At 44.7% G+C, this 23892-nt stretch overlaps 1 protein-coding gene across 1 annotated transcript in view; it reads right to left on the reverse strand.

Annotated features, from left to right (window-relative positions):
* The window catches only part of MAD1L1 (mitotic arrest deficient 1 like 1), a 352928-nt gene that overhangs the window by 239234 nt on the left and 89802 nt on the right, over positions 1 to 23892 (reverse strand). The window contains exon 11 of the mRNA XM_063315196.1: positions 21139 to 21283. Coding sequence (XP_063171266.1) covers positions 21139 to 21283 — 145 coding nt within the window. The remainder of the gene's footprint in view (positions 1 to 21138; positions 21284 to 23892) is intronic.

The raw sequence follows: 23892 nt of genomic DNA on the forward strand, positions 1-23892 counted from the left end.
GAAGTGGCTCACCGGCCAGATGCCAGTCACCCAGGAGGAATCTTCCCACAGAGTCAAAATATTTGGGGCTGCATCACATTAATTCAGATTAATCTACCTTCAGGGAGCTAAAAATATAAGGATTCCACTTTAAAGAGGCAGAAAAAAAATAATTGGCGTTCCACAAGACGTTAAGTGCACAGTTTGAGAGATAGAAAAGAGCAGAACTTAAATCAGTCTACATCACAAATCCGCTTATACGTTGTCTGTTCTGTCATTCTATATTGGTAATGTAATACAAATGAAACATTTTCAAGCATCATCCGAAGCACTAGTACTTGTTCCCTCATTTTCATTTCTCCTCTTTTGTTTTAAGGGCCTCCCATTGGGGAAAATATAGACAATATAAATAAAAGCTAAAGCAATAGAGTAGTCTTGCATTTCTAAGTATTTTTTTCTTCTATGACCCACACGAAACGTATTCCTTTAAAATTGTTTACAACTGTTCCTATACAGGTAGTCCTCGCTTAACAACCATTTGTTTAGTGATGGTTCAGACTTATGACTGTTCTGAAAAACTGACTTATGACTGATCCTCACACTTATAACCGTTGCAGCGTCCCCCCCAGTCATGTGAGCATGATTTGGGTGTTTGGCAACCGGTTCACATTTATTTTATTATTTATTTCATTTTTAGATTTTTTTTTTTATCCCGCCTTTATTATTTTTATAAATAACTCAAGGCAGCGAACGTACCTAATATTCCTTCCTCCTATTTTCCCCACAACAACCCTGGGAGATGAGTTTATGACCATCACAGCATCCCGTAGTCACGTGATCACCATTTTTGACCTTCCCGGCTGGCTTCTGGCAAGCAAAATCAATGGGGGACCACGTGATTCACTTAACAACCATGTGGTTCGCTTAATGCCCACAGTGATTCGCTTAACTGCTGCAAAAAAGGTCGTAAAATCGGTTTGGATTCATTTAATGACTGCTTCACTTAACAACTGATATTCTGGTCCCAGTTGTGGTTGTTAAGCAAGGACTACCTGTACCTCTTATTAACCAATACTGAAGATACACACCCACACAAAATTTTCAGGCTGCCTTGCCTTTTCCTTGGAAAGTCTGAAAAGGAAAGTGAGGAGGTATAATTTTATTTTTCTCAGACCATCAGGCCACCTCTCCTGGCAAAAGACTTTTCTTATCATACCCAAGAACCACCCAAGAATCTCTGAGCATTTAATATGCCAGGAAATCATTCTGCCTACAATTAACTGCTGGTAGAATGAAACACAAATGGAGTCTCTGGATAATAAATTACCAAGTCTTTTCAACTGTATCTGAAACAGATACACTAAATTTTCCCTTTGCCATTCACATATTTCAAATTAATTATTTGGAATGGGTTACAACTTCTTGCAAGTCCTGCTATCCAGCGGATTTGTGGCAAGCTCTGTTTATACCTGGCTGATACCTGTTTACCATTCCCCGCTCAGGCCAGGAACTGACCCTTCTCTCATTCCTTCTTTCCTGACATTTGGTGCTTCACATTACTTTTAAGAAATTACGACTTCATCTAGGATAGCTCCAGTCAACTCTTTGGCCCACAGGGACATCCTAAAGACAGGATCCAATCTCTCCTGTCTTCCCCACCATCCAAATCCATGCCAGAATAAAACTCCCTTCATCCCCGACCTATCCAGCCCCATCTGGGGGACACCCAGCTAGGGAAGGTGGCTTCTTCTAAGACCAGGAGGCATTCCAGAAACATGGAAAGAGCTCTTGCCTGGTTGTCTGTCACAGGTAGGCCCACCATCCCTCTGACTCCGGCCCAGAAATGCAAAATATTCGAGACACGGATGAGGTTGCAGGTGATCCTGGGGAAACTTGGTTCAGAAGGGCAGTTTCCTCAGTTTTAAAATCAAACAGAAGTGTGTCCTGTTTTATTTCATCCCAGGGCTGCACTCTGTGCTGCATCCCACGCTGCTTGCTGTCTGGTTTGGCTTGTGCAAGGTTAGAACTCCAAAGCCTTGGTTTAGAAAACCCCACGGCTGCCTAAACACAGACCAAACTGCCCTGTAACTTCGGCCCTGCCTTTTTGCAATCCTCCTTCTAGAAGAATTTTCTTTTTACTATGCTGGTGGGCCACCATCTTTCAATCCGAAGCAGCACCTGTCCTTGCCCCAGACAGACCTTTCTAGCTGCTTTCTACAGCATCAGCAGCATCTCCTTCCTCCCCTCTCTCTGCCCCGACTTAACTCTTCCTGCCTACCTCACTGATTCATCCCAGCAACCTGATACAAACAAAATCCATCTCTGGCAGCAGCCCCGGAGTCGCAAGTCCGCCTGTTAATTAGTAATTCTGGCCTTGCACACCCTCTGCCTTGACAAGCCATCCTCTTTCGAAAACTCTCCCTGCACCTTGGAGCAGGCATGCAGAAATATCCTATTTTCAGCTGTACGTCTTGGCCCCCCACAAAATCACTTACCATGGCAGCACTCTAAATATGTATTTTGCGATAAGCTTTAAAACCCTAGCTGGAGAAAGTTTATTAAAACTTTAAATTTGCAGCCAAGGTTTGGCTCTCAAAAAATCTCTCCTGCAGGGAAGGTGGAGAAAGAATGAATGGTGCTCCCTTCATCGGCCCCAACCCGACAACAGGCCTGCCACAACCCCCACTATACTCAACAGACAGTTGACTTTGTTTCATCTGGAATTCATCTGCTGCAGAAGATGTTCTCCCAGGGCAACATGAGGCCACAAATGGTCAGGAGAGAGAGCATTTAGCTTTGATAGAAACCAAAAGCGCCCAGGGAGAGCTGCAGATCCCAGCTGATGATGAGCGTGTTGATGCATCCAGTTGTGTTTTGCCTCCTTTTGGCTTAGTTTGGCCCATCAACCAAACTGTTGGGATTTGTCATAAATAGCCTAGACGTCTCACACGATAGAAGGAGCTGCCTTTTCCCCTAATAATGTCCAAACCAAAACTGCATTCACAAAATTAAAATTTTAGACTTGGCTAGCTCTCTTTCCCACACGCACAATGGAGTTCAAAGAATCATAGAGTGGGAAGGGACAGTCCAACGCCCACACGCTGCAGGATCCGCTACACCATCTCCATTAGATGACTACCCATCTCTATTTGAAGATGTCCAATGAAGGAAAAGAAACCACTCCCTGCAGTTACCTACTACTTTTTTGGGCCTTTCGGCTGAAAAATAAATTACTACTACTACTACTACTACTTCTTCTTCTTCTTCTTCTTCTTCTTCTTCTTCTTCTTCTTCTTCTTCTTCTCCTTCTCCTTCTCCTTGTTTCCTCCTCCACGGCTTGACAGCTTTTACCGTCAAGACGTTCTTCCCAATCTTTAATCTGTATCTACGGCCTTGAAGTTTCATCCCATTAGCCCTAGTCCTACAGCCCTCCAGATATCACGTCCTCTTTCAACTATGAGCCATCTCAGCCGTAAAATGCTGGCTTGGTGGGATCGGCATTGGATTCCAGTAGCTTTCTGGGCACAAACTACTGTCTTTACCATATAAACCCCTTTACCGCCAAGAAAAATTCAAAGGTGTGGTCAACAGAAAGCAAGCATGACTCAAGAGCATTTTTACCTTTTGATGCCCTCTCAAAAGTCTCCGAATCAGTTCATTAAAGACCCCCCACACAGCCTCTGTATGCACCTATATTTCCATCCTGACCATTGCGATATATTCCCCTCCCTGCTTCCATCAATATAGTTTAAACTCCCTTCAGGCAGTTAAAATACAGATCCTTCTCCAAAATAAATTCAACCTGTAAACACTCCAAAACCTGCTTCCTTAGCAGACTTGCGTCTCTAGCGTAGATCAAACACCGGGGATCAGGTTTATCCCCCACAGAATTGCAGCCGGAAGGAATCCCACCTCAGACTGGCTGTTCTCAAGGCATTAAGCCCCACTCAGAAGGCAGAGAATTTAATATTGCAACCCCAAGAGCAGAACATGAACCAAATTCCCACTGTTCCTTTGCGCTCTTTCTCCACGCAACGTCTTCTCTTTTTTTAATTTAAACAAACGGAATTGGGAGTTTTCAAGTGGCAGTTTGCAACCTTATCTTAACTAGAAAAACAAATCTTTTTTTCCCAGGCTGTATGTCTGCCTCCTTTACAAGTTGACTTTCCAGTTCTGAAAGCCTTCCAGAGGAAATGTTTGTATCACCGTAAGCATCTAAAAATGAACATATTTCAGTGGACGTGCACTAATCGACGATGTAGACGTGGCTCACACTAGTAATGGTCCTTCTCCTCCAGTTGAGCGAAGTTAAGAGAGAGTCCAGCCCTACATGGAAGTCTCAAGCCCAGTCCTACGCAGAAGAGAAGTCTTCAGCTTACGTTCAGCTCTGAATACAGTAATTAAAGGAACTAATCCAGAAGAAGGGAGGTGATAGTATTCCTTTCTGCAGAGTGCACAGAAGATCACCAAAGGTCACATTCGTACATACCAAAATGCTACATGCTGGAGATTAATAAAGGAGAACCACAAAGAATTCCCTGTCTCCATCTCCACCTGTTTGTTAGGATGCTGGGAAAATACTAAGCCAGTTAACATCTTGGGCCTAAGAAAATACACCATTGTTCCACCATGTATTGAAACAAGGCAATTCACACATTCCCTCGCTTCTTGTGATGCGCTGTCCCACCAGGGCAGTACCCTCATATAATTCAATAAGGTTTTAAGAGAATGGACGCGGTGGCGCTGCGGGTTAAACCGCTGAGCTGCTGATCGGAAGGTCGGCGGTTCGAAACTGCGCGGCGGGGTGAGCTCCCGTTGCTCGTCCCAGCTCCTGCACACCAAGCAGTTCGAAAACATGCAAATGTGAGTAGATCAATAGGTACCGCTTCGGCGGGAAGGTAACGGCGTTCTGTGAGTCATGCTGGCCACATGACCCGGAAGTGTCCTATGGACAACGCCGGCTCCAAGGCTTTGAAACGGAGATGAGCACCGCCCCCTAGAGTCGGACACGACTGGACTTTACGTCAAGGGAAACCTTTACCTTTACCTTTATGTAGCTCAGGGTTGAACTGTGCAGTCCTTGGTGTTCTGGTGCACTCCTGATGTTCATTACCGAGTCGGGTAATGCAATGTTTGCAAGCCGACAACCAAGCTCAGAGAACACCAAGGACTCCTCAGTAAGATCTTTCCTAAATCACGGAACCACCTGTCCAGCTAAGGAAGTGGACAATCATTACACATCTCCAAAAACTTATCAAAGCCAAACATGGTCTACATAAACAAGAGACTGCTTTCCCACAGGAGCTCATCTCAAGAAACTGGCTTTGAACAAAAGGCAAAACTGTAAACATTTTTGCAAAAGTAACGCACAACGAGCTGGGGAAGGAGAAACGCAGCTGAGCTGTCCTCCACCATTCCTTCTCCTGCATAATCACAAAAGAAACTGCCAAGGCAAAGGAGATTTAATCTGCATTTTCTTGCTATCTTGCTCACTTGCCTACAGGGAGTTCCATGAATGTGCTGCGAGTCGCCTGTGGCAACAAGGCAGTTAAATGAAATTCAAGATGGCAAGAAATCACAAGAAATCAACCTGAGACCAGAAGGATCAAGAAATCAGCTAAACGTCCTGGTAACTGATGCTTCTGCTGATTCTCTGTTGTCTGCCTTCCCCAGCCCATTGGAGCTGGCGTTCTCATCCAGCATTTGGAGTAGCATTACCAACAGATCTGAATCTTCCTCATCCTATAAGAGATGCAAACAAGGAGCAGAATATAGGATCTCAAGCATCCAAAATCATCACACTGAACCACAGACCTTCTCAGGGCAGCTGTCTTCTCCCCAGGCTGATAGTGGCACTCTCCTCCCATGGTGAATAACGACAAAACAGACCATTTCTTTTTTCAGTTGAAGAGGAATTGAGAAAAAAATGTGTTCTGTTTTGTCCCTATTCACCATGAATAATAAACTGGTAGTCCCTGACCTTACAACCATTTGTTTAGCAACTGTTCGAAGTTATGACAGCGCTGGGGAAAGTGACTTGTGACTAGTGCTCGCACTTACGACCACTGCAGCATCCCAGGGTCACATGATCGCCATTTGCAACCTTCCCAGTTGGCTTCCAACAAGCAAAGTCAATGGGGGAAGCCAGATTTGCTTAACAACCACGGCAGAAAGGTCGTAAAATTGGGTGTGACTCACTTAACCACTGCCTTGCTCAGCAACGGATGTTCCGGTCCCAGTTCTGGTTGTAAGCAGAGAACTACCTGCATAAATCTTACTCAAGACTATTAAAGCAAAACCAAACAAACTGAATATTGCCATGTTATTCTGTCTTTAATGCTCTTGGACAGGAGAGCTGAAAAAAAATGCTGCCTTGTTTTGTTTGTGCTTTTGTTCTCTTCCTCTCCTGGGCAATATCTAATAATGATTCTAGGCCGAAGATGGCGTCAGCAGTGGAGGTGAGGAATAGATTTAAGGGACTGGACTTAGTAGATAGGGTCCCGGAAGAATGATGGACAGAAGTTGGCAGCATTGTTCAGGAGGCGGCAACAAAATACATCCCAAAGAAAGAGAAAACCAAGAAGGCAAAATGGCTGTCTGCTGAGACACTAGAAGTAGCCCAAGAAAGAAGGAAAGCAAAAGGCAACAGCGATAGGGGGAGATATGCCCAATTAAATGCAAAATTCCAGAGGTTAGCCAGAAGAGATAAGGAATTATTTTTAAACAAGCAATGCGCGGAAGTGGAAGAAGACAATAGAATAGGAAGGACAAGAGACCTCTTCCAGAAAATTAGAAACATTGGAGGTAAATTCCAGGCAAAAATGGGTATGATCAAAAACAAAGATGGCAAGGACCTAACAGAAGAAGAGGAGATCAAGAAAAGGTGGCAAGAATATACAGAAAACCTGTATAGGAAGGATAATAATATCGGGGATAGCTTTGACGGTGTGGTCAGTGAGCTAGAGCCAGACATCCTGAAGAGTGAGGTTGAGTGGGCCTTAAGAAGCATTGCTAATAACAAGGCAGCAGGAGACGACGGCATCCCAGCTGAACTGTTCAAAATCTTGCGAGCTGATGCTGTCAGGGTAATGCATGCTATATGCCAGCAAATTTGGAAAACACAAGAATGGCCATCAGTCTGGAAAAAATCAACTTATATCCCCACACCAAAAAAGGGAAACACTAAAGAATGTTCAAACTATCGAACAATGGCACTCATTTCACATGCCAGTAAGGTAATGCTCAAGATCCTGCAAGGTAGACTTCAGCAACTCATGGAGCGAGAATTGCCAGATGTACAGGCTGGGTTTAGAAAAGGCAGAGGAACTAGGGACCAAATTGCCAATATCCGCTGGATAATGGAAAAAGCCAGGGAGTTTCAGAAAAACATCTATTTCTGTTTTATTGACTATTCTAAAGCCTTTGACTGTGTGGACCATAACAAATTGTGGCAAGTTCTTAGTGGTATGGGGATACCAAGTCATCTTGTCTGCCTCCTGAAGAATCTGTATAACGACCAAGTAGCAACAGTAAGAACAGACCACGGAACAACGGACTGGTTTAAGATTGGGAAAGGAGTACGGCAGGGCTGTACACTCTCACCCTACCTATTCAACTTGTACGCAGAACACATCATGCGACATGCTGGGCTTGAGGAATCCAAGGCTGGAGTCCAAATCGCTGGAAGAAACATTAACAAACTCAGATATGCAGATGATACCACTGTGATGGCTGAAAGCGAAGAGGAACTGAGGAGCCTTATGATGAAGGTGAAAGAAGAAAGTGCAAAAGCTGGCTTGCAGCTAAACCTCAAAAAAACCAAGATTATGGCAACCAGCTTGATTGATAACTGGCAAATAGAGGGAGAAAACGCAGAGGCAGTGACAGACTTTGTATTTCTAGGCACAAAGATTACTGCAGATGCTGACTGCAGTCAGGAAATCAGAAGACGCTTAATCCTTGGGAGAAGAGCAATGACAAATCTCGATAAAATAGTGAAGAGCAGAGACATCACGCTGACAACAAAGGTCCGCATAGTCAAAGCAATGGTGTTCCCTGTAGTACCATATGGCTGCGAGAGCTGGACCATAAGGAAGGCTGAGCGAAGGAAGATGGATGCTTTTGAACTGTGGTGTTGGAGGAAAATTCTGAGAGTGCCTTGGACTGCAAGGAGATCAAACCAGTCCATCCTCCAAAAAATAAAGCCAGACTGCTCACTGGAGGGAAAGATATTAAAGGCAAAACTGAAGTACTTTGGCCACATCATGAGAAGACAGGACACCCTGGAGAAGATGCTGATGCTAGGGAGAGTGGAGGGCAAAAGGAAGAGGGGCCGACCAAGGGCAAGATGGATGGATGACATTCTAGAGGTGACGGACTCGTCCCTGGGGGAGCTGGGGGTGGCGACGACCGACAGGAAGCTCTGGTGTGGGCTGGTCCACGAAGTCACGAAGAGTCGGAAGCGACTGAACGACTAAACAACAACAACAAAATCCAGGGGAGAAGGAGAGAAAATGGACATTTTTCTTAGCATTAATATTTCTTCCCATTTTGTTTCATTCTCCTTATTTATGTACTAAAACATTACCGTGCATAATGTAGGAAATTATTATGCAGCACAAGATGCAACCTTAATGGTGTGAATTATATTCGGTCAGATCGCACACTCCTGAAAATAAGCAATATCTATATTTTGTGTGTGTGCCTGTGTGTCTAAATAAATAATCTCATTAATTTTTTTACTGCTCCCTGGTAGGAGAATATGCCCATTGCTGACACCTGTCCTATCCTCCCAGGCAGGCCACACATTAGCATGTAAATAGCTGGCAGATAGAAGGAAATGGAAGCAGTAAGCGCTCTTTAATTAACTTTAATCCTCTGTAAATCCACACTGCAATCTGGTTGGGTGTTTGTTTACCCAAGATCTTCTCCGCATTAGGAGGAAAAGGAATGAACAAAGCAACCTCAGATACAATGTTTTGATGTTTCTTTTCTATTCGATGCCAATCTTGACTGCCAGCTGGTCTTATCCACCCTCTTGCCGAGTCTGGCAGAGAAAGAAGAAAACGCCAAGCCAAAGAGGGCAGTTTTGTCCTTGCCAGCATGCCAGCCAAGCTCTCCTCTGCTTCTGGGGAGGCCAGCCAGAATCTGCTGATGGACAGATGGCTTTCCGTGTAGAAGGGAAATATCGGTAATTTGCTGTGAGAACACCTTCGGTGTAAGGCTCCCCTGCTTCCTGTTGAGCTTTAATCAAGACGGCACGGCCTTGCATGGGATTCCACAGCAACAAATGAAGAGCAGGAATAAATTGTGCTTCCTAACTAAGGTACGGGCGGAGTAAAGTAAAGTCATACCCCTAGTGAAGTAAAACCCCTAGCGACCTCTTGAGGAACCCATGGATGTCACGGAACCCTGGTTGAGAAACCCTGTTACAGAAGGAGGAATTGGGCCCATTGCTCTCTCATCTTGTCAAAACGCTGGGGGGAGAAGGGGTGTCTCTTTGGCTGTCTTCACACAACAGAGTTAGCAAGGTTGGTTAGGCAGAAACCAAAAGGTAACATTCACGCCACATGCTCATGTTGGTTAGTATTAAGTTGGTTTAGGTTTCTTGGTCCCAGTATACTGCATGAACTGAAGTACAGGTGGTCCTCTTTAGCGACTGCCTCCCACAGCAGCTGTTCGCAGTTACGACGCTGATGAAAAAGCAACTTTATGACCAATCCTTGCACTGACAACCTTTGCAGGTCTGTGGAGCAAAGGAAAGCTGAAGTGAGCACAGTCATGGTTTCACTTAGCGACGAGCTGCTGGTCCCATTTGTGGTTGCTAAATGAGGACTGTCTGTAGTGTGTTCAGTTAAATGTATAGTTCAAAGTATTGTGAACACCTAGAACATCTTAATCACTAGATTAAGTATGTTGCATGAACAACACCTTTTTACCCCCTTAGGATCTGGGACACAACAATCTGCTTTTTTAAAGAGGGGGAAAAATCCTTAACAGGAAATATATTGCTATCTTATTGGGGTGTTCCATTACAGAACCAAAACCAAGGGTATTAAAAGATCAAAGTAACAGACCTCCTTGTGAAATTAAGCTAGAGCAACAGATAAACCTTTTAATTTGACAGCTCTAAAGGGACGGAAGATTTAAGTTAGCCAAGAAGCCAACAAAAGATGCAATTGAACGTTAAATAAAACAGCTATATCAAAATAATTGGGAGGCTACAATCACCCAATTACCATCATTTAAATAAAAGCTGGCCATAAGCCATTTCCAATATGTTTTACTGGATCATTAGGAAAATTAGTTTGAAAAACTCTCAGAATGAGAATGGATTTAGGCCATAACAAAGCATGGAAGGGATTTCATATGCTGACTCTCGGACTGAACGGCCACGTAGCTTAGGTGAGAACCCCTCTCTCACTCCACGGACCCCCGTCTGCAAGGCAAGCGTAAAGCTTTACCTTAAAAACAGCAGCAGTTATGGCTTAAATTCTCACGTAGTAATCTACTTCATAGGGCAGAAGAAATATAAACCTCAGTTATTACCTAAATTGTGGGATGCGTCTCAATGGATGCAAAGTAATCCAATGTAATGATGGACTAACAGTTAACGATGGATGCACTACTGTATTAACCGCCGTTGCGGGTTCTAGGTGGTGCAACATTCTAGGTGGTGCGATGGGGCAATTGATGATGACATTGCGCCAAAAGCCAGGCTTGACTCTGCGCTCAGCTGATTCTTGCAGAAACCCCACTGCGTTTGATAATACACCCTCGCACTCTGCAAGACTCTTCTGATCAAAAGGAGTAGGTCAGACAGGAAACCAAAACCATGAGTACAGGCAGTCCTCGCTTAACAACCATTTGTTTAGTGATAGTTTGGACTTCAAACGGTGCTGGAAAAACCAACTTACAACCGGTCCTCACACTGATGACCACCACAGTGTCCCCACGGTCACATGATCACGATTTGGGTGCGTGGCAACCGGTTCGCATTTATGACTGTCGCACTGTCACATGGTCACGTGATCGCCATTTTCGACCTTCCTAGCTGGCTTCTGACAAGCAAAATCTATGGGAAACCATGTGATTTGCTTAACAATCATCTGGTTCGCTTAATGCCCACAGCAGTTTGCTTAACGACCACCGCAAAAAAGGTCGTAAAATTGGGCTGGATTCGCTTAATGACCGCTTCACTTAGCAACCAAAATTACAGTCCCAATTGTGGTCATTAAGCGAGGACTACCTGTACTAACCCTACTTTTATTGTAAGGTTACAGTAACAGAATCTTGCAAGTCTGAAAGCCCTTCTCCCCTCCCGCGCCTTTACTTTCCAGAAAACTAGGGAGGGTCCCTTTTGGAGATGCTTTCTCCACCCCCGTTCCTTCTGTGGGCTGAGAACCTCCTCTCTGATGTTGTCTACTCTGCAGCTCTTCCTCCTGTTTCCCAAGGTTATCCTCACAGCTCATTATAATGGGCAAGGCACTCATGGTGAATACTGGCCTTGCCAGTATCTCTTGGCCCAGGGGCTCCCAGGGTATCAGGCACTTCCTGGAGAAAGAGATTGGGAACGGCGCTGTATTTCCCAAATTATGACTTCTGATGCTGTTAGTATGACTTTGTGCTGTCACAGCCATGGGAGTCACATTTGACGGCGTTAGCGGCTGTTGGATTAAGTTTGTTATGGGAAGGAGACTGACAAATTGGCTGGTGAGAAAAAGTCAGCTGGGATGGTGAGTGTGTGTTGCTTTCAGAAACTCCTGCTGCACTGGCACGGAGAGGCGACTCAAGCGGAATGATAGGTGGTAAACAAGCCCATTTATAGCACTCGCGGCTGCTCCAGCAAGGTGCGGAGACAGCAAATCAACCGAGCGTGGCTGTGTCTTCTTCCCATCCATGTATCCTGCAGATAAATAGCCCTTTTCAGCTGTTTTTGTGACCTCAGTTGTACCCAGGTATGTTTTAGAGGCCTGGAAACAGAGCCTGCTCCCATGAGACAGCGCAAAGGAACGGCGGGGCATGCATAAACTGTCGACTTCAAAGGATGACAGAAGGCCCCACTGTTGGCCATAGACCCACCGTTCTTCCAGAAATCCACCAAAAAAAAAAAAAATGGAAGCCACCTTGTTCTGAGAAAAATGCTTTGGAGAGGCAGAAATGATATCTTAACATCAGTCTGGCTGTTGAAGAAAAATAAATCTTCTTTTAAGAGGAACCTGAAATCCAACTTTTTCAAAGAGGAAGAGGATGCTTCCATATTTGTTCAGGAGCTCTTAAAATCCAAACAAATAAATAAACAGAGAAAGGAGGGAAAGGCTCTGACTGGGCAGGAAATGCCAATTCCTGCTTTAAAATCCATTGAATAGAAAAAGGGGACATTTGCCACAGTCTCCAAATTTCTTCCAAGTGGTGTCGGAGGCAGGCCATAGGCATCTGTTCTCCATACCACACTTCCACAGGCATCTGTGGAAAAGCAGGGCACTTTAAAAGGTGTTTTGTTTCTGCTGTAATCCTGAAATTAGTTTTTCTTCCCCTGCTGCTGAGTTACAAGATGCTCTCCAAGACCAATAATGCAACAGCATGTCCAACATGGGTGTAGTGACGTCGCAAAATGGCATTTCCCAACAATGAAACGGAGAGAAATTTGTGGTGGCTGTAATGGCTTTAATTCTTCGGCTGTTCTTTTTCGTTTCTTAAGCAGGTGTCCTAAAATTGCATCACAAGATACCGTATGAATCCAGAAGTCGAACGATGAAGTCAAAAGAGAGCAGAGGTCCCCCACCAACCAAAATGCAGTCATTTAATTTAAGGGTGTTACGCTCTGACTTCACATCAATATCCTTAAGGTGGCTGAAGAATCATGGCTGCCCAAAACTGGTTTCAGTGAATCAGTGCGACTTGATCGCAAAGGGGCACAAGTGACAAATCAAGTGCGCTAGTTTGGGCCCAACTCTCCGATCTCACAGTGACAAAACTTCTGCAGGGGTGGCAGTAACAAAGCTTGGATTCAGATACGGTCCTACGCCATGTTTCAGAAACAAATGGTGCCTGTATAAATAATATATCGAGGGGAACACAAAATGCCCTAACGTAAAGGACTTTATGATTACTGCAATGTATGAATTGGTCGGTTGGATCAGGTCACCCAAACCGGCAATAGTGACGTGGGGTGGCTAACGTAACCTTAAAACCCTTAATACGGATGAATGGCAATTGAGAATACAAATCATAACTAATTACATATCAATCTCACGGGCTCAATTAACCTCAATTCACCATTTAAATTCAATCAAAGGATACACTGGTGTTGATGTGCTGAGCTCCCAAACATATTCTGTATAAAGAGGAACGCTGGGCTAAATCGGAATAATATGTTTTCACCCACAGGAATACAGTGTGGCTCGTCAATTCTACCTGCACTTAACAAACACAATAGGGACGGGAAAATTGTTAAGTGGTGCGGTCATTAAGTGAGTCACCACATGACCGGACCCAATTTTACGAATCCCTTCCCTTTACTAGGTACAGGTAGTCCTCGCTTAACAACCACAATTGGGACCGGAATTCCAGTTGCTAAGCAAAACAGCCATTAAACAAATTTGACCTGATTTTACCACCTTTTTTGCAGTGGTCATTAAGCGAATCACTGCGGGTCTTAAGTGAACCACATGATCATTAACCAAATCCGGCAGTTCCCCACTGATTTTGCTTGCCAGAAGCAGGCCAGGAAGGTAGAAAATGGCGATCACATGACCACGGGACACTGTGGTAGTCATAAATGTGAATCAATCGCCAAGCACCCAAATCATGATCATGTGACCGTGGGGATGCTGCAATGATCGTAAGTGTGAGGACCGGTCGCAAGTCGATTTTTCCAGCACCGTCATAAGTCTGAACCGTCACTAAATTGATGTTTGCTAAGTGAGGACTACCTGTAAGGATGTGTCTGGCCATCGTCCCCTTTCTTTTCCCTTTCTCTCTCGGGCCTGATTGCCTCACCTCTCAGTCATTTCACTGCTGACATCCATCCTTATCCCAGCACACAGCCACCACAATTCAAGGCTGAGGCGCTTAAAGCGTGACCGTTCCACAATGACGGGCCACCAAGCGGAACAGATCCATAAAGGGACTTACTGGTCTCTGAGAAAACTCTAACTTCGAATTACCTGATCTGGGAGCACTGCAATTGTCAGCCGTAACACTGGATTAATCTAGCTTCTTTTCCCTGGGTGTAAAATAGTCTCACTTTTAGAGCCTTAGAAGAGAGCGTCTCCCAGGAGATAAGGAAAGTCAAATAAATCTCTCTCTCCTTGGTGTGGCTCTAATTGTCAGACACCAAAATATTATTGTCCTTTTGCTCGAGAGAGATAAAATCCATTAAGTGTTCGGGATGCAGAACTCTACTTAGGGCCTTGATCACAAAACCCTGCAAGGAGGGCTTGGGTATTTACTCTGATTTAATACTCCACAAATGGCTCCTATCACTCCGGCATTGAAACACCTTTTCTCAGAAACGGATGTGAACAGGTAATGGGCCAGCTGGAGGGCAAAGAAGACACTGCGCTTTTTAAAAAAGGGAGAGAAATGAGAAGGTCCCTGGCGGTCCCACCAGGGCCTTTCAGGCAACCTCTTGGCTTCAGCTGTCCATACAGACCTCTGCTTCTCCAGGGGGCTCTCTGGTTGGGTTCCAGAAGGCCAAAGGGCACCACTTGTATGGATCCCCTGCTTCGGGATCCATTTGAAAACAGATGCTCTTCCCAGGCATGCCTCGAAAGTCTGCCTTGGTCAGTTTCCCAAGAATCAGGGCCATACGGAGTGCGGGTGGGAAAACTGGAGAAGAACCCATCCCCATCTTTTCCTGCTTCTACAGGTTCTTTCCCCTTGGACCACTTCAACGGCAGGGCAGCTCAGAAAATGCAAAGTGGTTTTAGAAGAAAATTTGCTGGTGTTTCTAGAAGGCACCCAGGAAAGCAGAGCACCGTAACACGGTCTTCTGAAGCTCCAATCTTCAACCACCATCGGCAAGGCCTCTCTTATTAACATAAGACACCACCCGGCAACCTGAGCAAACAGATTTATAGACTTAGCTCAAGTGTTCCATTCGCACAACTCCAAAAAGGTCACATGGGCTTAATTGGGTAAACGATGGCTTTTCCTCTTACTAATGAAGTGAATCTCAAGCTCAGCTTCTTATCCATATAATAAGCGAGAAAACGGCCGTTTCCAGATCCACTTTCTGGGCATCTCTTTCTCTGAAACAGTGTGGCTCTTGTTTTCTCTTTGAAGAACGGCCCTAATTACGTTCAGCTTTGTAAACTTTGCAAGTAAATTCAAAGGACAAACAGCTTCCTCTTGGAGCGCAACCCATGCGTGTCTCGCGGCTCATTTTCCTTAAAGACATGCTACAAAAATGGTATTACAAGCTCTCTCCAAACAGCCCCCCACCCCCGATCAAAATGGGTTTGTCTTTGCTGAATTCCAGGAGCCAATTTCCATTTGCTTAATATAGTCATGATATTTCAGCAAGGTAATTATACCCTTAGCTATCAGTAACAATTAAACTCTTAGGCTTGGAGTTGCTTAATAAAGGTCTCCTCCCTCCCCGCACCCCAGAAAGGAAAATTGCACATCCCAAACGAGAGGCTTCTAAATGTCAAGCAGGCAGGTAATGTCTTCTGATGAATATAATGAGGGAATGTACCATTCAGCAGCCCAAGTCCTTCTCCTTCAATAGAAAGCGACAGGAACATTACATCTGGACTGCAAAGCGAGTGTCATCAGGGCTTTAATAGAAAAAGTATTAGCAAGACTGGGAGACGGCAGAAAACGAAAAAAGACATTAAGGATGAACCTTAGTAGTGATACATTTAGTCTGGGGAAAATAAAGTCATTTGCAAAGAAACAGACTCCCCGTGCTTAGCTTTTGCCCTGTGCTGTCCTGAAGAGACAGAGGCGCGCCCAAGTCGAGTAAGGCACAAAGTCAGCAAGGAACGGTGTTGCGTTTAAAAAGAAAGGGATTGTAGTCCTGTGACTGCGGAGAAAAGCCTAGGGATGAGAATGTCACTGGGAGACCAAGGATGAGGGCGTACTGAGAATATGGAATAGATGTAAACCCAGGCTGGGCCAGAAACACCTTTATGGTTCTCAGCTCAAGCAGCACATCAGAGAAGAGAAACAGCAAAGAGAAATGGTCGACGTACGGGAACTACTGGAAAACCATCAAGGGGAATTTAAAATTAAATCAAGAGAGCAATTAATAGCGGAAGGATACAGCTGCCAATGCTTTCCCCATTGACAGTTATCAGAAAGATTCAAAACGGACAAAAAGACTTACGGTATGGAGCAAAGGATGAGGGCCTGGCTTCCTTTGCTACCTCCCTCCTACCTTTTGCGAGTGGCTCTCAGTACTGATCCTCTCCAACACTTAGCAATAGTTATTATTTATTATTTATTAAATGTATATGCCGCCCAACTCTCAGTGACTCCAGGCGGTTTACAAATCGTTAGAAACATTTAAAAACTAAGAAACAACCCAAAAACAACAGGAGGAGGAGGAGGAGGAGGAGGAGATGATGACGATGATGATGATGGGGGAGATGACAAACCCAGATGGGAACAAAGAAAAAGAAGGGAAGAAGGCTTCAGCCATCTCCATCAAAGGCCTGGGCAAAGATCCAGGTCTTTGGGACCATTCCGCCCCCAGAGGGCAGGCGCTGCTAGAGAAGGTGCACTTCTGGGGTTCCGATCCACGGCACTGTTTAATCGAAGGAACATGCCAACCCTGCCAGATTGGGTTGGCCAGGCAGATACTGTGGGAGACAGGGGTCCCTCAAGGAACCAGGCCTTACACTACTTCTTCTACTTCAATGTGGTGCCTTATGAAAAATAGTCCAGCTTCTTCTTTGGTGTATATACGTTGTCATCAACGTGGGACATTCAGTTGCACAGTTTGCATCCAAGAAGTACAGTGCACCAGCGTGAGATACTGACTTTCTACGGACTGAGCTGCTTTAGTAAGCTGGAATAGTTTTTTACCCCCCACCCCGATCTTTCTATAATCTAAATTGTGGGGCGGTCCTTTTCACTTTGCTGAAATATCAGCTGAGTTTGTAGCTGAACAGTATTAAGAAAAACGCTTCAGCGACCTGCTCAAGAGTCTATGCCAGCTATTCTGACAGGTGAATTTTCACCTTCCAAGACAGAATTGGCTGTGGAGTCTACTTGGAGAGAAAAAATTGACCCACGGGTCTGTTTCCTTTGTAGGACCCGCAGTCTGAATTAGCCACAGTTTTATCACGGCACTCAATCTTCCGATGCTGTTTTCAGCTCTAGGCACAGGAAGGATAATTCATACAAATATTGACAGCTGAGATGATGCCTTCTGGATAACCAACCCACAAATAAACTGCTACAGATGGCCAATCAATACGTACATGATCCTGGTTTGGAAGGAAGCGCAGCAGAAATTGTGTCATGTTTAATTCCAGGCCACACAACAAACGTGTAACAAAAATTGACCTCGGTACAATAAAAAGCAATTTACTGTCTTTCTGGGTTATGACAACACATCACTGAAATGCGCAAGAGACACTAAATGTAATCATCAAAAGAGATTCTATCAGAATTGGGCATTTCCCTTATGACATACAATAATTTAAAAAAGGGGGGGAGGGGTCATATTTGTCAAAATAAATATCCTAAAACGTTAACTGGCTTGGCTTACGGGAACTTGACAAGCTGTTAACTGCACTTGCATACTTAGCATAACTTCCCCTAAATGCAAAACAGACCATTTGGATGTCAACAGAAATTGCCAGGACTGTTATCCGAGGGGATACCTAACCACAGCACGGTTCACAACAAGCTAGAATTATCTTAACCATATAAAAGCGGCCTTCAGAAACTTGGCCTGTTTTGTTTTATAACCTGTTCAGCAAACATAAACGGTAAACTCTGTGCAAAAAAACCCCCAAACCAACCAAAAACTTTTTAAAAAGGGGGGGAAAGCCAGGGACGCACTAATGTTTGAAACTAAATTGTTGTCAGGAACGACAAGGAGCCGTACGTGTTCCTTGAGACGCCGGTCGCTCCGCTCTGTCGCAGCCTTCACTCAAGCAGTAAACCGTCCTTGTTTCTCCCAGGACCGCACTCGGCTTTCCCCCGTGACTGTTTTCATTTCATTTTGCTCCGCTATTAATTGCATGCCACTGTTTTGGCAATTTTCTACAGTGTATTTTAAAAAGGGCTGCAAACTGCTTTAGGGTTTCATAGCTCAAAGGCAGCATCGTTCTTTCCCTTAAAGGATGACACTGGTGACCAGAAAGTTCAAAGGGAGAAATTGTGAACTGCTTCTACAAACAAGGCATAATGACAATGTGATTATTGACCGTTGCAAAGTGTGGTTGAGCTACCTATTAGCGCTGTGGGGTGGGGATGTGGGGGCAAAGAAAGAGAAATGGCTAGTAGCCGCGTCAATGGGAACACAGAGATTCAAATGTTTTCCTGCAGCTCCAACGAAGAACTAACACTACCTATTTCCATCCTGTCTACGATCTCCCAGAAATGCCTTGGGAGTGTCCACTGTTGGCCATGGCTTCCTCCAGGAGAACCTAAACTAGCAAGGTGATCCTATTACCTTGAGAGTGAGGCATATTCTCCTGAGCAACCCCAGGAAAGAGGCTTGGAAGTGTAAGAAGTTCCCAAGGGAGGCTGAGGAATATAGGAGCTTGCCGCTGCACACTGTAAGGGCTTTTCTTAAGTGCTCAGTCAGAGGTGCAACAAGGAGATCAGCTTCTTTGAAGGATCCTGAACACATACGTTGCAGCGTTTGAGCCGTAACCGAGCCGTCGTTTTGAAAGGAGGCTCTCTTTTGGAAGGAGAACTTGGCCGGGCGATGTCCTTAGAACTTGCCAGCTCGTAAGAGCACCAAATGGACCACAGGTTAGCCTTGTTTACCTTCTTTCCCATAATGAAAATACCCCCGAGAAGTCCATGGTCGTAAAGGCGTCTCGCTGGTTAGGAGCCTCACCAACCATGGGGCAATCACTCCTGTGCGATCTGGACAGGCCAGTGGCATTCAAACTCACGCTGGTCCTGATGCCGGACCAAGCACAGGGCCACCTGAACTGGCGGCCACTGACCGGCTGCTGGCTCTGAAATTAGTTTTTTAAAATAACTGTTCATGAGCTGCATCGCCATCTGCAAAACCACCCCAGGCTTTCCGTTCTGCGACCTCCTTGCCTTCCCCTCCCCTCCTCTGTTTCCAGTGAGACTTAACAGCAACTGCGTCTACCGTAGGAGATACTAATTAGATCGCTAAATATCAGTCCGGTTATAAAGCTTTCAGTGCAGAGTTATTATTTTTAACAGACAATATATTTGCTCAATTTAATATTAAACTATGTGATCATTTTCGTTTAATTAAAACAAAACCTTTTGTCCTGGGTTAGGGGAAGCTTCACCAAGACAACTGTGTTAGACATATATATTTTCAGCTTCTGCTGGATAAATCGGCCGCAAATTCAGAAATAAATAACCAAGCAATCATTAAGTAGATCTACCCCTAGGAGGCAAAGTGAAATATAGGCAATACAGAGATGTTAGAACATATAATACAGGTAGTCCTCGCTTAACAACCACAATTGGGACTGGAATTTCGGTTGCTAAGCAAAGCAGTCATTAAGCGAATTTGACCTGATTTTACGACCTTTTTTGCAGCGGTCATTAAGCGAATCACTGTGGGTCTTAAGTGAACCATGTGGTCATTAAGTGAATCACACAGTTCCCCACTGATTTTGCTTGCCAGAAGCAGGCCAGGAAGGTAGAAAAAGGCGATCACATGACCACAGGACACTGTGATGGTCATAAATGCGAACTGGTTGCCAAGCGCCCAAATCGTGATCATGTGACCATGAGGATGCTGCAGTGGTCATAAGTGTGAGGACCAGTTGTAAGTTTTTTCCAGCATTGTCGTAAGTCTGATCTGTCATTAAACGAATGGTTGTTAAGTGAGGACTGCCTGTAAGAGATTGTAAGATGGCTGATACTCAGATCCTTAGCAGATCACAATCAGTTTCATTCTACCCCTACGGTTGCTATTTAACGTTTTGGGGACTCTCCACATCTTCTTTGAACTTCTGAGAACAAGAGGAGGTAGGCAATCATGAGCAGCCCCATTCAGTTTGTAAGCCCAATGGAGTCTTCACTCCAGATTTTATCCTTGCAACCTATTTGGCTCTGGAATATTAGTAGTATCTGTCCTAACAGCCAGGAACCACGCTGAGACAAGGAATAGGTCTCTAGTGTTTTATTACTGCTACGTAACAGGAAAATCCTAACAAACTGAAGAAGCGTGGGAAAAACCCAGCCATATAAACCCCAAAGGCTAAGGCGGGCCCGATCTGTGTCTCTTTGAATGGCTGACCAATTCCTCAGTGCTACGCATGCGCTTTACAGCCTGGATGGGAGCCCCCTGCTCGCCATCCTCACTCATGACAGTATCTTAGGGAAGTTTTGGTTTTCCATCGCCATCTCTGATTCAAGAGCCCAGTGGGGGTTAGGAATATAATCCTGTTTCCCCAAATGTAAATGCCCTCCAGCAGCCAATATCCATGAAAGATTCCCAAGAAAGAGGAGCTGAAAGCTAGTGTGATCATCACAGGCTTTAGTAAAGGTAAATACTTACCTGAGTAAACACGCAATGCTCCCTGGGACGGACTCCAGGTATGTATGCAACGTTCCACCGTTGCATGTCCATGCCAGGGGCGGTTTTGTAAGCTTTTATACCAAACGTGAGGAGTGTTTGTTAATCATGGGTGCAACACGGGCTGCCAGTTAAGAACCCGACAAACTAATGGATCAGCCTGAGAAATGCCCTCCCTGTGAAGCCCTCAGTATTTCTGCACCTGGCACTGCTCCCCACATATATTCCCAGGCCGTGCTATACACCGACTATTTTTTATACTAGAAGACCATGCAGAGGTCAAACCTGGCGCTCACTTGGTTCAGGGTGCAGAAATCCTTTGGGCTGGATCTCCAGGCCTGGAACATCTGGCAACTGGCTATAAGGAAGCATCAACTTAACCAGTTTTTGGATTTCCCAAGAAGAGAAGGACAGTGCAAGCCACACATCCTGGTTTTGTCGCTGAGAAGACCTACCTTGACGAGAAGTTGCATGTGTTTCTGTAAGCACTTAACCATGGTTTCGTGTTGCTCTCGTTTTTTCTTCTCTTCGAGGAGCTGGCTTTGAACCTTCAGCAATTCCTCCTGCAGTTGTCTCCGTGCATTCTCCAACAGCCTGGCACTAAAAATGGAACAAGGGAATTTGAACACGGAATAGCAGAGCTATTTTCTGCACTGAGCGCAGAAGAAAAGCACCTTAAAATGGACCACAGTTGCCAATCTGTCCCAATGTCCAAAGGCTTCCTTGCTTGATTGGCAATATGGTATTGGTTGATTCGCACACAATGTCTACATTTGCATCTGCATCTTATTTTGACATACAGGTAGTCCTCGTTTAACAACCGTTCATTTAACGACGGTCTGAAGTTATGATGGCCTCGGAAAAAGTGTTTTACGACCTGTACTCACAACCGTCGCAAACCGTCGCACCACCCCCACAGTCGTGTGTTCACAATTCGCTTAACAGCCATCCTAAAATGTTCATAAAATCAGGTCTAGTCACGGGTTGACTCACTTAATGACCACACCGCTTAACAACCAGTCTTCCGATCCCTATTGTGGTCATTAAGTGAGGGCTACCTGTAGGTAGAAAGCAGCTTCTATGGGTCCTTAATGGAGCTCCTGGTCCTAGGCCGGCTAACATTTAGCCTTCCAAGGTAGCCATGGCGTAAAGAGATGCAAAATAGTTATAAGAAGGGCACCTTCTAAGATTCCAAAATTATTTGGAGAGACATGCAAAATAATAGGGAACTGTCAGCATCCATGAATGAAAACTCACTCTTCAGGCCTTCCGTAACAGGCATCATGGAAGGCAGAATATGAGAATAAAAAAACTCAATGCATTGATGGGAGTCCGGTCTTCTCAAGTTCCACACCCAAATTATCTTTATTACAAGGTGAGTTGCTGACTCTGCTCCCTTACACAGAGATCCACATGCCTCAAAAACTGCTCTTCCCCTGCCAAGGTTCTCTTCTTCTCTGTAAGAGAACCGTCAAAGCTCTATCCACAAGTACCACATCAAATCCTTCCCCTCCCACTAACTGTTCCCTACAAGTACCTTAAATCTGTCAATACGTTAAGGTACTCCAGGAAAGCTCCAGTTCAATCTGAAGCCATCCATATACCAATTTAATAGACTGTAAAATAGATTCTTTCCATTGTCGCAGTCAGGTGGGAAAGCTAATCATGAAGGCTATAAATCTACTGTGAAAAATGACTAATTTAATAACCACGACAGAACGAGGCCCCTGTCCCTCTTTCTGTTTTAATTAATTAGTTACAAGAGAATGGAACCTTTGCCACTGAGAAGCATGTAAGGGTTCTGTTAAATATTATGAACGCCAGGATTTCAGCCGCATAAACTCTCAGAAAGAGAGGAGATATATTTCCCTCTCAACTTCCTCCGCTAAGATTTCAGAACACAGACGAAAGAACCCAATTTTATGCATGATTATTCTTGGATAAACTGGCTAGGGATGATACAACCGAGCAAAGACAGGGAGAGAGAGAGAGAGAGAGAGGGAGACCGTGCTAGACACAAAATTGGATTTGCAGTGAATTTTCATTCTGACACTGAATCAGCTTAGTTGAGGACCCTGAGCTGGCAGCCGCCACAGTGCCAAGGCACGTTCTGCCAGAATTTCTACTGTGATTTTCCATCCTGCTGAAGGTTTCACGCTTGCTGCTGCTTTTAAAAGTGTGAATCTTTAAAAAATTTAAAAATAAATAGGCTCCGTTAGCCAGGCGGCCCCCGGATCTGAGAAAGTCTGGATGCCACTGGATTAGGATGTACTTCTCTTAACTAGCAGATTGGCCAAATTAAAAAAAAAAAAGGGGGGGGGTAGGGGAGGCACCTTTTCCAAGTTCCCACCGAGATCCCCGAGATATTTTTAGAAAACAAAAGTAAAACTGCAGTCCAATGTTCGCTTTGGACAGATGCTGTCCTGCCCAGAAAGTAAGCTGAGCTGGGAGGCTGCGGGGCAAGTTAAGAACATCCTCACCAGTCCACCTTTTGATAAAATACAGCCAGTCCTCACTTAACCACTGTTCATTTAATGACGGTTCGGAGATACGACGGGGCTAAAACAAGGTACTTACGGCTCTTCCTCGAAGTTATGACCATTGCACCATTGATCGCAATTTGGGTGCTTGGCAACCAGCTCACATTTACAACCAGTTGCAGCGTCCTGCGGTCACTTGACCACAATTTGCAACCTTCCCAGCCAGCTTCTGACAAGCCAAATCAATGGGGAACCATTGATTCAGTTAACAACTGCATGATTTGCTTAATGGCCACAGTAAAAATGGTTGCAAAATCAGGTCCGGTCACATGATGCCTTGCTTAATGACTGCATCGCTCAGCGACTAAAATTCCGGTCCCAATTGCAGTCGTGAAGCGAGGACTACCCTCCACAGCAACTGTTTTAGAAATACCCAGCACCCTCACTGCATGCATTTTGGAACAGTTCCCATAATATGGACTAAAAATTCCCAAAGCAACAGGGAATCTTGAATTATATGCTCTCTGATATAACCATTAGAGCGTTTAATATAAAAACTCAGACCAGCATGTCAACAGCTACAGAAGAAAGCCATACATTTGCTGGATAAATCTCCCACTCATTAAAGGCCACACGATCCAGCCCTTTTTTATTTTTATTTTTCAAAACTCATAAAAAATTAAACCTTACATCAGATAGCTCAGTTGAACCCTGACCTTGGTGGCATTT

Source organism: Candoia aspera, chromosome 14 (assembly GCF_035149785.1).
Source record: "Candoia aspera isolate rCanAsp1 chromosome 14, rCanAsp1.hap2, whole genome shotgun sequence".
NCBI classification, from domain to species: Eukaryota; Metazoa; Chordata; class Lepidosauria; order Squamata; family Boidae; genus Candoia; species Candoia aspera.